Source organism: Cyclospora cayetanensis, unplaced genomic scaffold (assembly GCF_002999335.1).
Source record: "Cyclospora cayetanensis isolate NF1_C8 unplaced genomic scaffold, CcayRef3 CcayRef3_contig_18, whole genome shotgun sequence".
NCBI lineage: Eukaryota > Apicomplexa > Conoidasida > Eucoccidiorida > Eimeriidae > Cyclospora > Cyclospora cayetanensis.
In genome coordinates, this window is record NW_020312125.1 from 1,800 (window position 1) to 14,987 (window position 13,188).

General features: G+C 53.0%; 2 protein-coding genes across 2 annotated transcripts; one reads left to right on the forward strand and one right to left on the reverse strand.

Moving 5' to 3' along the window:
- The first annotated feature begins 573 nt into the window (after positions 1-573).
- LOC34622475 lies at positions 574-1,637 on the forward strand. The gene is made up of 3 exons (XM_026337361.1): positions 574-888; positions 1,062-1,191; positions 1,462-1,637. Exons 1-3 carry the CDS (start codon positions 574-576, stop codon positions 1,635-1,637), a joined length of 621 nt encoding a protein of 206 aa, XP_026193146.1.
- Positions 1,638-2,470: 833 nt separating this feature from the next.
- On the reverse strand, positions 2,471-2,773 carry LOC34622474 (non-histone chromosomal protein 6). The gene has a single exon (XM_022735634.1). The coding sequence runs from the start codon at positions 2,771-2,773 to the stop codon at positions 2,471-2,473; it is 303 nt and encodes a 100-aa protein (XP_022592032.1).
- Positions 2,774-13,188: the final 10,415 nt, after the last annotated feature.

Consider the following 13,188-nt stretch of genomic DNA (forward strand, 5'->3'; position numbering starts at 1 on the left):
GATCAGCAGAGCAGAGAGGCATACACTGACAATTCCCATGCTGCTGTACATACACATCTACTACCCATGTACACCCTCCTCCGCAGCATGGCCCTCGCGCCCCCTCCTGCCACGCGATGCGCTTTAAAACCAAGATCTTGTTTGTGTGCTTCCTGCCGTATTATGTATGTGTATTACATATATAAGCGGTAAATATATATATCTACATACAGTGGATTGACGGAAAGTTTTTTTCGTTGGCTAAAACTGCTTGTGCACACGCACAAATGCAACTGTAGCTGCGCTGACATGTAGATATATATATATATATATACATATATGCCTAGTGTCCGATATATACATGTATAGATATTATACAGATCTGTTTCTCAATGCCTTAAATTTGGTTCTATGTGCACATGTATGTTCTAACCCGTACGGCAGTTCGGGCGGACTTAAAGAGAAATTTCGAGACACCAATATGTAGCCTCTTTGACGCTGCATGCACCATTGCCAAGCGAAATTCGGCAGAGGCTCACACACGCGCGAGCTGCTGCTGCCCCCGATCCGCCTGTCAAACAACGCGGCAGCAGCATGTGCAGATGCTATGAGTGTCTTCTGCCTCAGAGCCTTATCGCAGGGCTGCAGCAACAGCCCCCAGGCAGCGATGGATTTGAAAGATTTGCGCTGGAACTAAATTCTCTGCAGCAGCAAGGAGCGACAGGAGGCACAAGGAGAGAGGCCTTGTTTTCTGCAGTGCTGCGTTCTCCACTGCTGCATCGGGCTGTTGCTCTCGGCGGCTCTAACGGCGTGTTGCCCCTCAGCCTGCAGCACTTGCTGCTGCTGCTGCAACATCAGCAAACCAACAAACTTACGGAGAAGGCTAAAAGCCTCATCCTAGGTCACGAGGTACGCCAGGGTTCATGCGCAAACACTAAATGTAGTGTGCAGGTGCCCACTGCCGACTACTACAAATACGCTTTCTCCTGCCCTTGCCGAAGCCGCCCCCCTTCCGTCGCTAATGCCTTCCTCTCCAGACAACGCAATGAATGCTCGTTGATCCTTTTCTGCCGCTGCTGCAGGCTGTGATGTTGGGCTGTGGCGCCATGCGGGGCTGTCGGGGATTGGTGGTTGCAGTGGACGCTGTGAGTGGCACTGCGTTGCTCCGCCTACCGGGGAAGGCCGAGGTGATTGCCGTGCGGTGTACAGAGAGCTATTTGTACTGCTCTCTGGCTACACGCTGCGAACTCCCCTGCTAGAAAACCAGTTTTTGCATGGTGTTTGTGCACACTTGCATGCGCTGGGTTGCAGACAGCTGCTGCAAAAAGCTGGGCCAAAATCAGCTGTATGTACAGGCAGGGGGTGGGGGAGATATGCATCGTCACATGTAGTGGGCAAGACCGGATTGCGTGGCAACCCGGCCGCGCAAAAGACTTTGCGTGCACTTTATAATATGCACATACATCGTCTACACCTATACAGTTGAGGCGACTGTACCTCCGTCCCCTCACTTCCGATATGCATGCGTCCACCACCTAACCGCCTCTAGATATGCACAGTCTCCTTCCGCGCGCGAACGCATGAGGGCGGTCAACTGTGGCGCTTCTCTGCCAGCTGTTCTCAGCCCTTCATGGCATCGCTTCCCCCAACATGACTGAGACACTGCAACTTTCTTAGCATGCTCCACATCTACATACTACTAGTACTACTAGCCGGACGCGAAGGCGCCGTCAAGCAGCCAGTATCGCAGCTACCTATGCCGAAGTGTCGCGGAGCTTGCGTAGCGGGTGCTTCGAGACGTACTGCCAAAATCAAGTGTTAACTCGAGTCGACGGGGTGTTCCCTGAGGCGGCGCACAGGGGGGACGGGAACCCGCGGGGGAGAGTCCCCCCTGCTGCGCCAAGAAAACGGCAAAATCAATATGAACAGACTCCCTCTAAATGCGGTTTGGGGGTGTGCTATGGGCTGCTTCGCCCGGGGATAGCATAGACCGCGGCGCGAACCGAGTGCAAGGTGTCATGCAAATGTATAATATACATGCACTAAAGCCATATACAGCGCATATAACCAGACTCACATATGTTGCAAGGAGCGATACACACAGATCAAGGCGTGAATGGTGACGGGGGGGTTGCCCCAAGCCCCCCCTTGTAAAGCCCCAAACTTGTTGCCTGGGCATGGAAGGGAAGGCCAGTAGCTCGAGACTCCACATGCAGCCTCAAGACTACTGCAACCCTATTGGCAACAGGTGTCGAGATGTAGATTGGCTTTAGGAGAGAGTAGGCCTTAGGTCATCAGGGAGGGCTCTGACTCCTTCCTAGCAGAGAATTTTTCAGAGTGGGCTTTCTGCTCCCCCCTTCCCCGACGTCCTCCAGACGCATGCAACCAAACAAAAGACAAGCCGACGCGGCAGAACAAAGCAGAGTGAGCTTGGTCTGCCCCCATGAGATGTGTACCCCTTCGCCCACACTCGTTTCAGTTCAAAGTGCGTTCACTGGCCAGCCTTCTTCTTCTTGTACGCCGCAACCTCCCTCTGGTAGCGCAGCTTGTCCGCCTCGGCCTTCTTCTCATAGGGCGCCTTTTGCGAAGGGCTCAGCTTTTTCCACTCCTCCCCAACAAGGGCCGCGATTTCCGTCGCTGACTTGACGTTGGGGTTCTTCTTACAGATCTCCTCCCTCTTGTCTTTCATGAAGAAGATGTACGCGGGAGTCCCCCGCTTAGGGGCGTCTGGGTCCTTCTTGGCCTTGACCTTCTTCCCGCCCTTTGCTGGCTTTGCAGCTTTCTTAGGCGCCATTGTGCAAGAGGTGTGGTTAGGTGTGTGGACACTCGGAAAGAGATGCCGCCAGGAAAGGGAAAGGTGCAACAAAAGCCCAAAACAATAAGGGAGAAGCAGAAAGACAGCTACAAAAGAATATTTTTTCTAGGGAGAGGCACACAGTCACTCACAACAGCAACAACAACCACAAACAGGTAGCACGAGGGGAGGAGGGGTGGCGCGGCCAGCCGCACCGTGATGTACCCTGTATGAACGCCCTACGGCAGTCACATACACCCGCCTTTTTCACTTTCTTCTACGGCTCAATTCCAATTATTTTAGCTTTTAGCCAATTAAATATGCTAAAATATTATAGAGAATAAAATTTGGCTTTTTTTAGCATGAAATTCGACTGTTCTGAGCTCTAGGGGGGTTCCTCAAGTAGGAGCCGCCCAGCTGAAGCCGCCCAGGACAGCAAACATACCGTGTAAGCCAAACAGGGGGCACTGACGTAAATAACTGAATTAGATAGGTATTAGATAAACACTTTTACTGCATGGAGCAAGTGCACATATCATATAGCCTAAAATATCTCCATATCTAAAGCGCTACAGTGGCTACACTCGCAAGGCACCGAACACTGCTACTCGCTCTGCAGCTATCGGGGAGATCTCGGTCTCGGGATGTCTTTGCATCCGAAATAAATGTAATGCATTATTCGCCTTGGCCTGCAGCACCGTCTTACTTTGTAGCTTCTTGTGCACCTATAGAGCGCCCTCCCCAGCACGAATAACACACCATCCCACCCCTCGTCACCCTTGTTAACGCTCCACTTAAACCCCCACTGCTTTTGTGTATAAACAGAGGACAACTGCATGATCCTCTGGCTTTCAATGACGGAGTCATTAATGCATAAGATCACCCCAGGGGAGATCCCTATTTTCTACCGCTAGCCAACCCTGGCACCAGTCCTAAAGTCGGTGCCTTAAGATGTGTGGAGGATAATGGTACACAAAGGGTTTGCAGCATATATATCTCTAAATATGAAGTAATAAAGGCGCACAGCTGTACGCTGTCGGAGACTCATTCCTAGCATTACCCTAGATCGCGGGTATCCTTTCGGCAGAGAGACTACTGATGCATGCCTTATCAGCAGAACCACAGTTGATTATTCCGCTGCTCCTCTGGCAACTGGATGATATGGGAGCTGATATATATACTTGAGTTAGTGGCAGTTGCCTACAAAAGGATCTATAGGATGTGGGGAGCCTCGGTTTCTAGTTACGCTGTAGTGCTGTTAGGATTCATTTCTGGAGCAAGTGCTATAAAGAAATTGTTTTTCAAGGAAGCAGCATAGAGACTGAGGGTGTTATTAGTGGACCTATTAAAATTTGAGGCGTGCTCTTGACGAGAGAAACAATGTTATTCACCGAGAGGCCCACATTCCTCGAGAAAAACAGTTCACTTGGTCTGCTTGTAAAGGGAGCTTACCTGCACTTGACCAGCGTGAGGCAAAGTTCTAGGGCCCTTAATAGAGCAGTAGCAAGGATAGCAGAGACACCCTGCAGAAGAGCAGCGCTTACACCAGAGAGTCGGATGGTGCTATTTCGCATGGTAGCGCTTTAAGAAAGGACTCCTGATAAAGACATTTGATGCCAGACGCAACGCGGAGTTGATAGGAAGCTGTGAGTCGTATCCAACAGAGTTCTCGCCTTTCCCTCCCCGTGAACATTACAGTTCGTACATGAGGGGAGGGACAGCAAGGAGATGCGTAGCTGCATCCTCTGAGCCCTCCGATCATTCACAGGTAGTTGCACAGACACGCACAACACATTCCGATTTTCGTTGAATCGATATCGCAGTACTTTGCAGTAAACACTCGTGGGCAATTGCATCCTAGTTCACAAGAAAATACAACAAGTTTAGTAAATAGTACCGAAGCTTGGTTTTGCCTCTACACGCAGCAAACCTGTGGCTCTCATTAGAGGCACACGTATTGCGGTCGGGAGGTTGATTCCGTTTGCGCGCCTTCCTCCTGTAGCAGTATGCGGCTTTCCTTTTCACGATTGAGGCTCTTTTGCCGAGCTTTGTACACTTTCTCCGCATTCCCCCGTCCCCCTTTGCAGAGCACTCTTGCTGTTAACGGCGTGTGGAGGAGCCTGATCCTGATGTTTACATAGCGCATGCAAATTCATGCACAGTGAGAGGGACCTGACTCTCCTCTTTAGCTTGTTTGAGAGGAAGAGGGGTGGTCGACAGAATAGAAAACGGAACGTGTTTACATCGAAGGTTCGCGTCGGGAAGCGCATCATCCGTATCGGGTTTTTTTCTTTTTCAGCTGTACCTAGCAAAAACACCAGGGGTACCACAATCTGATCTAGCAGAAAAGAACGTTTGCTGTATACCCTGTTTGCTTGACCTTTATATTCGCTGGAGCCATGTGTGCATTCATGCCTACATCACACGGCGGCCACTTTCCTTCAACTGCCCTTCCGAGAACTCTTGCTTTTCCAATAAGGCGATGCAGAGGGTACTCGGTTTGCTGAGCAGCAGCCAGGGCACAAAGAGTCAAGCGGCAACAAGCCGGAAGGCACGCTGAGCATCGGCACTCCTCCTTGCTGTGTGCGCCGCGAAAAGCGACAACCTGTCTAGACAGGCGATTGCATAAAAGCACAGAGTAAGTGCTTGTACACAGCAAGTTCAGGACAAAAAGGGCAAAGAAGTGCCATTTTTCCACTGAGGCACATGGGCATCCTATCCAGGCCCCGTATGGGCATACTTTGTAGCGGTAGCGTGTGGCTTAGTGAAGCCGTAGCACAAGCTCCTTGCTGCGCAAATCGGCACTTGAGGAGTGCAGGAACACACTTCTGAGTAAACGTGTATATTTGAGCAGCAAACGTTCAGCATTCTGTAGCTGGCCATTCGGCAGGATGCCAAGCAGCACTTTGATACTGCATTTCACTTCGTTTCATATTTTTAAGCACTAAATGAGAATTTGCTGGCTTGTTGAGTGATCCGAACCTTCTATTTATTTCTGACCAAGAGCAGTTGTAATATCGCATACATGAACGGTGTGTGCCGTTTCGCTCAGCTACTGTGTGCGATTGCGTGCAAGTGCTCGGAGTGGTCAAAGTGCTTCAGGTGCAGCTATCTAGCCTGACCAGACCTCTTCCCTGCAGGCGAAGCCTGCCGTAGGGTCAGGGTAACTTCATGGGGCTCTTATTCTTGAAATGCTCAACTCGTTTGCTAAGCGGCAAAGGAAGAGGGGCAGCAAGAATATGGCAGGGGGGAGGAGCTGTGGAGCTACCATGCAACTGCTCTGGAGGCCCAGATTCCGGTTGGTACAGCCTAAAGATCTGCTGAGACGTCCAAGGCAGGCTTTTATGAGGCAAGACTACACCGGAGGCGAGGGAAGAGTGGCGGCAAAGCGCCGTTTTTCTCATTGCAGCCGCCGCATTGGGAAGGGCAGGGACGTAGAGGAGAGCTCAGGAAAACAAAATTGTGGAAGCACAGACACCCACAGATACATACAGAAAAACATTGACTGCCAGGGGCGGGAACAGTAAAAATGTGATGAGTTAGGGAGTAAGCCGGAGGGACCTTCCAAGAACTCCTGGGGTATTAAGCATACTGAAACAACATTTCGGGGTGATTCCTTTTCCCCACTGCTTCTCCGAGGTACTGATTCCCTGAGTCCATCAATTCTGTAATGCGCAAAAAACAGGCCTTAATGCATCTGTTCTGCAAAGAACCTCTCGTACTGTGGGGCCCCTCGGTCGGCGTACGGCTCGGCCGAAAGGCTCTCCTGCTGAGAGCGGTGGCACCACTTTTGCTGCCTTTCCCGATTCTGAGCCCATTTTGACGACTCATTATGATTATAAATATTTCTGATGCCCAATAGATAGGGAATAGAAGGCTCAAAGCTTGCTAACTAACACCCCGACGCCGCAGGCGACCGCAGCAGGTGACCCTCCTGGACCGAGAGGGAACGTCAGATCTGTGTCGATGAGCCTCAATGGCCTTTTTAAAGAGCCTAATTCTCTCCTAACTGCAGCATAGAGTCTTCTTCAGTGCCCAGGGTTCTTAAAGGAGGAAGCAGACACAGCGGAGAGGCGAGGGCCACACGCCTTGCCAACAATGGAGCCTTCAGTGCTCCTGCTGAAGCTTTTCCAATAAGGCAGATGTGCAATGGAGGATGAGGAGGCAAGAAACAGCGCCCTTGAGCAGGGAGCCCTTGGTAAGGTGCGATTTTGGAGACACGCTACACGCGGAACTAACAGCTACAGAGCAGCCGCCAGAGGCATGTGCGGCAGATGAACATCCTATGCCCCTCAAGAAAGGCAGCGATCTGTCTCAGACAGGCGGATCGGAAGCAACGATTGCAGGAATATCAGAGGCTCCAACTGTCCAAACAGGACCGCTGGCACCAAAAGCGAAGGGAGAAGGAGACTTTCGATCAGAAGAACCAATACTCGAATTCATGCGAACTTGCGGAAGCGACACTCTGCAGCACAAGCGGCTGCAGCAGGCTCCTCAGCGATGGGTACAGCACCATCACAACCCGATACTCGAGCCCGAGCAGCACCAGCAACAAAAGCAGCAACCGGAGGGACAGCAGATGATGGTGGAATCCTGCAGCTACAACACTTCCTCATCGGATAGGCAGTCCGCTTATTCCCCCCAAGCTCATCAGTGCAGTAAGACACACATTGGTGGACAGCTTGCTAATCGGCTTCTGCCTGTGGCACTTGAGGGATGCTCGTGCTCGTTGTAAAACTCGGCATCTTCTTCTGCTGCCTTTGAAAGAAACGGCCCCTTTCCGAGGTGCTGCGGCGGCTGCATTGCCTCTATGCTCTTGCATCATCCCTTCTTAACGCTTGTGCCTCTCCACTGCTTCTGACTGTGCTCACAGAAAAAGTCACCAGCACGAGCCTCTCCGGTGCCAGAGGGGGAAGCCACACCCGAAGAAGCCGTCCTAGCAGCAGGGAAATAACAATCCACAGCTCTCCCCCCCAAGTTGATCGCTCCAGAAAAGACGCTCGAGAGAGCAGAGACACCCCGCTTGACAGATCACATACAGGCCTGGCGAGTTTACGAGGACACGCCACCAGCAAAGCGGCAACTACGGATGCCACGGTGCTCGTGGGGAGCTTTTCTATGACTGGAGCACGTACAGTCGAGGCTTCTCCCTTTTCCGCAAACTCATTCACTTCCCCAATACATCGGCTTTCTAGAAGCAGAAACAGAAGCAGCAGCACTCGCATCAGCGCCCGATGCGGCGAGAGCCGTGGCAGGAATGCCGTTAACACGAGCATCCGAAACAGCAGCAGGATAAGCGCATCCAAATCAAGAAGAGACTTTCGAGGAGGGCTTCAAGGCCTCCTGCTTTTAGAGTCTCCTCCTACACGTGAAACGCAAAGGCTTTCAGACAAATCGGACGGCTCTGTACTCAGAGGCTTCGCTGACGGACTGGAGGAAGGCCGCTCGCTCCACCAAGCAGGAGGTGCAGCAGCAGACGCAGACCCCGTGGAAGCAAAAGTGTCTACATTGCTGGCAGAAAGGCAGCAGGAACAGCAGCAGCAGCAGGAGGAGCAGCAGCACATGCATCAGCAGCAGCACATGCAGCAGCAGCAGCACATGCAGCAGCAGCAGCACAAGCCTTCCTTTGTTGCACAGATGACTAATTTTCATGAGCATCGCTTTGCTGCAGTTATGGCGGCCCCTAGGGAACTCCACAAGCCAGGAATAGCTCCCCTTTTGGAGGCTTTCGTAATAGCAGCAGCAAAACCAGCAACTCACATAAAGCGCATAGAAAGAGACCCTACAAAATTGGCGAGCAACAAGATGCCTGCAGGAGGGACGCCACCCTCAGCAGCAAGAAATCCTCAAAGGGGAAAGCAGCCTGCAGCACCAGAGACAGCAGTGCCTGTGCTGCAGCAGGGGCCAGGAGCAACGGAAGGGGCAGGAATTCGAAGAGACGTATTACTTTGCCACCAAAGCTGTCAGGAAGATGGCGGGAGTAGCGACAGGGGCAGCTGCAGGCAGCGGCGTGAGAGCACACGAAGGAGTAGCAGCAGCAGCACAAGCGGCGAGGGCTGCTTCCATGCAAAGAGCCTTTTAAAGCAGACTGATTTTGAGGCACCGTCGCAGCAGCAGCAGCAGCAACAACAGCCGCAAATACTTCTCGGGAGGAATGCTGACTCTTCGCCGCAGCTAGCTGCCCTAGAAAAGAACATAGCACCTCGGATTCACACCGAGGAGGCAGTCGGTGCACCAACACGCGGGGATCGAGTGCAGCGTCATCTTGGGGGCCTCTGCATGCGCGAGGCGGATCGAAAGCTTGCTGGAGCAGGAGGTGCTAGCTCCTCGCGGAAGCACTCGAAAACTCACAACGCTTACGAGAAGGATGATGAGGGCAGAGGAGAAGCACAGGAAGAAGGCCCTCTGCAGCCTCGTACCATGGGCTTAGTGCCGCGTCTTCCCTATGCCACCCCCCCACGACTTTCTCTTGTAAGCCTCGCAGCCTCGCAGCTGCATCATCCGGGGCCTCTACAACTGCATCTGCAGCATCATGCATGCCACCAGCAGATTGTTTGGCCTCTGCAACAACAACAAGAGACGCAGTTGGAGCAAGACGAGCAACAGGGAGAAGAGGGGGGGCGGGTGTTTTTCCCCCCTTTGAAGCAGCAGGAGACTCCCCAGTCGTCTGCAGGTCCGTCGCGAGGTGTCCTCGAAGCTCTGGAAAAGCCCAAGCAGCGTGCTGCCTTAGCCGCTTGTCGTTTTCCCAGCACTAATGCGGGGGGAGGTGTCGATTGGAGTCAGAGTGGCTCGCACAGCACCGGGAGAAAAATGCCGTTTCAACGGACCCTCAGAACTCCGCGGAAGCGTGCTCTATGCGTAGGGTGTCTTTACACGGGGAGCTTCTGCGAGCAAGGTACATATACACATACACCCATCCTTTTGTTCCTGCTGCTCTTGGCAGTGTCGCTTGCAGTGTGTGCAAGCGGGTGATGCTCTTGTTGCCGTTGATTGGAATCATGCGAGGGCTGCTGGTGACAGCGTGTGCTTCGCCGTGGCACAGAGGGAGGCGCAGCAGATGCGAGGCGTTGGGCGACGATAGCAGCATCTGAAACCATGGGATTCACAGAGGTCAAGTGAGTCTCACTACGCAGCAAAACCCCGTGCAGCAGCTACAGTGCAAGGAGCTGCACCAACACCACCAGCATCCTGTGCGCCGTTATCCCCTACAGCTTATAAAATCCCGTTCTCTGCAGCAGCAAGGGCTAAACAAACCCTCCTCACAAAAACTGGAGAGGCAAGAATTTATAATGCCCCAATGCATCGTGCTTCTCCCTCTGGTAAAGGGACGCCGCCTGTTGCAACAGCGCTGCGTCTCAGGACCTTGTGCGAGGACGAGACCCCTTTCCCGCAAAACAGCGCATCCCCTTCATTCCCCAGCAGGCAAAATATTTTGGTAGGGTGCTAGTACAGTGATGCTGATGCAGTGGCGTGGGGGGTTTGCTGCAATAGAGATAATACAGACCGCCCCAGGTAAGTGTAGGATGCATGTGCAGATGGAGGCATGCATGCAGTTCTTTGAGCTCTGCAAAACCAGACGGTCCTGAGCACCGGCTGCTAGAGGTGGAGGGGATACTGAGTTCGCTGCTTGCCGCAGTCGTTCAGACAGTTGTTCGCTGATGCTCCTCTTTAATGCTTGTGTCGTGCTGCTGCGGTTTCTAAGCAAGGCCTCGAGTGGCTGGTGCAGGGTGCTGTGCCGGGAGACGTGCTGCTGTTTGTTTTCTCGGGATGCAGCTGCGCACTGCTTGCGACAGAGCAGCCTGAAAGCCCTTCTGCCGTATGACGTTCCCTGCTTAGATCCCCTCTCCCGTCATTCTCAGTAGCTTTTAGCCTTATCTGGAGATCGAAGGGGCCGCTGTGCGAGTTTTGCAAAGATGACATTTGCACAGGCGCTCGCTTGCTGCTGCAGCTGGTGTTGCTGGTGTTGTTGCTTATGCTACTGAGGATGCGGTTGGCGTTTCTGCAGCCGTACAGCTTGGCGCTGCTGCCCGCAGACTTCAGAGATTGGAGAGTGACTCAGTTCGTAGATTCGGGGTCCCTCCTTGCGCTCATAAATAGCTTGCCAGACGGTGTGTCTCGACAGTGTGTCTGTTGAGGAGCTCTTGCTGCTGATGCTCGGCTGCATCCGCCCTGTTTTAGCTTCGTTGCAAATAGTGTGAAGGGGGAAGCTGTAGGTTCCTTCTGCCCCAACAGCTGCCCCTGCAGATGCCTATGCCGCGAAAGCGGTGCTGTGTGCGGGCGCCCTCCTAAGAAGGAAGGCTACTACTGTTGCGATTGCTCTTATCCCCTGTCTGGATTAGGTGTGCAATTCTGTGCGGTGATGGACTGCGCCCTCGGCTGTCGCTTACTCCCGCTAGGAAACTTTGTATCGGTCTTGAAACGGGACAGGCTGTGTAAGAGTCTCTCTGCAGCACTTTTAGTGCTAATCCTCCTGCTGCTCGTGCTGCATTGCCGCTGCCTTTCTTCCTGCTGGTGTTTAAAGAGAGTCGGAGAAGTGCTGCGCGAATGCGGACGGCGATACGGGCTTACTTCTGCCTACCTCAGGTGTCAGCTTTGACTGCCCCTCGCCGGCAGACCCCTTTCCGTGGGTGTTTGCGAAGCAGCAGCAGCTGCTGAGAGGCTTAAGAGCTGGCAAGTTTGCGGGCATCTTCCGCGTATCTGCCATGCAACACCAGCTGCAGCAACGCCGGCAGGAGCAGGAAATACTCGCCCTGTCTCATGTACGCCTCACGCTAGCTGCACACACGGGAGGCTGCCTGGTCCTAGCAGCGGCAGATGCACCCCTTATGCCCCCCGTTGTAGCCTCGATACACTCGAGGCGGCCTGTTGGCTGTAGTTCTTGCTGCTGGTTGAGACACATCTTTAGGTGTTCTCCTTTGCCTCCAACTGCGTCTCCGCTGACGCCGAGGCTATCTCTAAGCCAGCACTCCCCTCCCCTCAGCTCGCTCTTCATCTATCTTCGTCACTGCTTCTACTTCCTCTGACACACGATTTTCCCGGCACTCTCTGCTTTGAACCCGTGTTGATGCCTCGAATTAATTCGCAGCGCCGAGACTGTGCCCGCTTTTGTATCTCTCTTGGAGATGCTGAAGCCCGAGAGCTGGCAGGGAAAGGCAAGGAGGGAAGAGGTATAGCAAGCCCATCGCCACATTTCCTTCCTGCCTTGCCGCACTGCCTGGGTACAGCGTGTAGCTCTGGCTAGCGCCTTGGGATGATTCGTGCCGCTCCGCCGCTGCTAGAGGCCCTGCTCCCTTTTTATGTGCGGCAATCGCTTTTTGTACAGGCATGCTGACAGCTCTGCTGATAAAAGCCCTTAATAAGGACCCGTATTCGAAGAAGTCGTACCTGACTCTGCTGTCTGATGCTCTCTCGGTGCAGCAGGCGGTATTGCCGTAAGCCCCTAAGAGACCGCTTCAAGAGCGTGGCATGCTAATAGATACATGCCAGCAGTGTGTGTATTGGACTATGGCGTTCTGTCGGCGGCACTCGAGACCTTTGTATCTCTCCACATGCCCCATTGGGTTCCTCTGATTGCCTGTCCTGCTGGCAGCCTATCCTTTTATCTCTTTGCAAGCCAGTGTTTTCACTGTACTTATGTGTGTGTATGTATGAATATATGTATGAATGTATTATGTATGTATGCATTATGTATGACTGTATTACGTATGTATGAATGCAAGTATATGTAGGCTTATATGCATGTACATGCGTATGCGTGTAGGTATGTATATGCATGTAAATGTATGAGTGTATGCAAGTATGTATGTAGGCATGCACATATGTATGTGTGTAGATGTGTCTGTGTGCGTTCTTCTGCCGCCCTTCCCCTCTCGAACTGTATCACTTCGACATTGATGCTCGAAGCCAATATTTCTTTGTGACGCTGTTGTAGAAGCCGCTTGCTGCACGGTGCCGGGACCGCCCCGTCCCTCTGCCTTCTCTTTGCTTCTCCAGTATCCCCCCATGAAGTTCCCTTTCTTTGCCGTGAGTGAAATTCGCGCCACAGTGCCACCCGTAGGAGCAGCCGGCAGCCAGCAGATGTCCGCAGCTGGTATAGCAGAGCTTCAGATTGAGCCCCTAGAAAAGCGGTAATCCTCTTATGAAGGGGTTTCCGGGGGGTGTAAGTGTAGAGCACACGCAAGCTGCAGCCGCCGCGTGTGGTAGCGTTGCTGTCGTCGCCGGTGCTAGCCGTCCAGCTCTTACAGCTGCACAGCCCCCTTGCTGCTCTTGCTGCTGCGTGATCCGTCCTCTCAGACGGGAGAGCAGCAGCTCCCAGTACACCAGAGGAGACGCATGCAGCAAGCCTGGTGTGCCAGCACCATAGGCGGGTGTCTCTTGTGAGACAGAGAATAGCCGCCAGCGGCGCAGAGGCCGAG